At 36.6% G+C, this 1,449-nt stretch overlaps 1 protein-coding gene across 6 annotated transcripts in view; it reads right to left on the bottom strand.

The window, feature by feature from the left end:
- Positions 1-1,449, bottom strand: part of LOC107683539 (insulin receptor substrate 1-B-like) — a 60,151-nt gene that overhangs the window by 18,655 nt on the left and 40,047 nt on the right. Inside the window, exon 4 of one of the 6 annotated variants that reach the window (XM_016479609.1) lies at positions 966-1,003. The exons of the other annotated variants lie outside the window; for them this stretch is intronic. Coding sequence (XP_016335095.1) covers positions 978-1,003 — 26 coding nt within the window. The 3' untranslated portion in view covers positions 966-977. Of the gene's footprint in view, positions 1-965; positions 1,004-1,449 lie in introns of those variants that run through there. 6 annotated transcript variants of the gene reach the window in all.

Raw genomic sequence — 1,449 nt, 5'->3', positions numbered from 1 at the left:
ATATTGTGTGTGTGTGTTAGTGCGTTCTCATGTGTTAGGTGTTTACATTTGTGTGTTTGTGCAGAGAAGGCCAGATCGCATCTCCAGAGTGTGAGCATACATTGAGGAGGGCGGTCATGGACAAAGACAGAATTGAGCAACTAAACTCTGAAACAGAATTAGAAACAGAATTAAAAATATTAAGCAATATCAAACATTGCAAAAGAACAAGCAGAAGAGAGACACAATGTACTGCGCAGGGATATTAATGTTCATAACAAAAAGTTCCAATCATATTGATGAAAAAAAAAAAAAACGCTGCCTAAGATGGTTTGCTGGTTTTTGTTGGTTTTTACTGGTCTTGCTGGTCTAAAAGCCTGCCTGAGCTGGTCTTCCACTGACCTAGCTGCTCTCCCAGCTTTCTCAGTTGACAAGTGCTCAAAACCCCTCAGAACAGAACAGACCAGCCTGACCGGGTTGAGAGACTAGCTAAGCATCTCAGGCTGTTGACAAGGTTGGCAAGGTTATGAAAAGCCAACAGTTCTTATACAGCTCAGATGAGAAAAACAACTGAAAGCTGCCTAAAAACAAACAAACAAACAAAAACTAAATGCTGTAGAATTTTAAAAGAGTGGTTTGTCTGTAACTTTTTTGCATCTTCAGCAAGAATGAAGTATCAGCAGCCTCTCAAATATTCACAGTTTAATCAATTGTTTTAGAATTAATTTCTGTGGTAGAAAACCTCAGGGCTCAGTTACCTGTGCAATTAAAGGGGCACTGGGTCAGCTGGCCAATCAGAGCAGACTGCGCTTGTCGGAAGGAGGGACTTTGTAGAAAATGAAGCGTTTGAGAGAGGCGGGGCATAGAGGACCTACAATAATGTACAGTATTTGAAAAATAATGTGTTTTTTTGAACATTAAAGCATGTCAACATATTCTGTTACACCAAATACACAAAATAATGATCTTTAAAAAAGCATATGACCCCTTTAAATATCTTACTCTCGTGAACACACAGCAAAGACTGACATGGAAGAGAAGAAATTGTTGAATAAAGTCTTTATTCTTGTTTAATGTATCTTATGAAATGTCCAGAAAAAATAGTAATAGTGTATATAATAACTTTCGATACAGTAATAGTGTATATAATAACTTTTGATACATTTGATACAGAAGAGAAAGGGAAAAACTGGGTTTAAAGAAATGTAGTAACGTTTTTTTAATGACACTTATTGTGTAGGTGAGTATAATCTAATTAGTGTTTTTTTATAGACCTGTAAACCCACACTCAGACACACAAACACACACATAATCTAAGACCGGAAGTCTAAACAATGCTTTAAGCCATTTAACAAGATTAAGAAAATATAAAGAGAAGAGACAGTCAGAGAGGGTATGTGAGCTGATTTTAAAGATTACTGTTGAAATCCCATTGACTGCTGAACCAGTTTGTTCCTGCAATAACACCTT

This window comes from Sinocyclocheilus anshuiensis, unplaced genomic scaffold (assembly GCF_001515605.1).
Source record: "Sinocyclocheilus anshuiensis isolate Anshui unplaced genomic scaffold, SAMN03320099.WGS_v1.1 scaffold874, whole genome shotgun sequence".
NCBI classification, from domain to species: domain Eukaryota; kingdom Metazoa; phylum Chordata; class Actinopteri; order Cypriniformes; family Cyprinidae; genus Sinocyclocheilus; species Sinocyclocheilus anshuiensis.
Note: the sequence above shows the minus strand (reverse complement) of the source record. Positions and strands in the feature narration are given on the sequence as shown.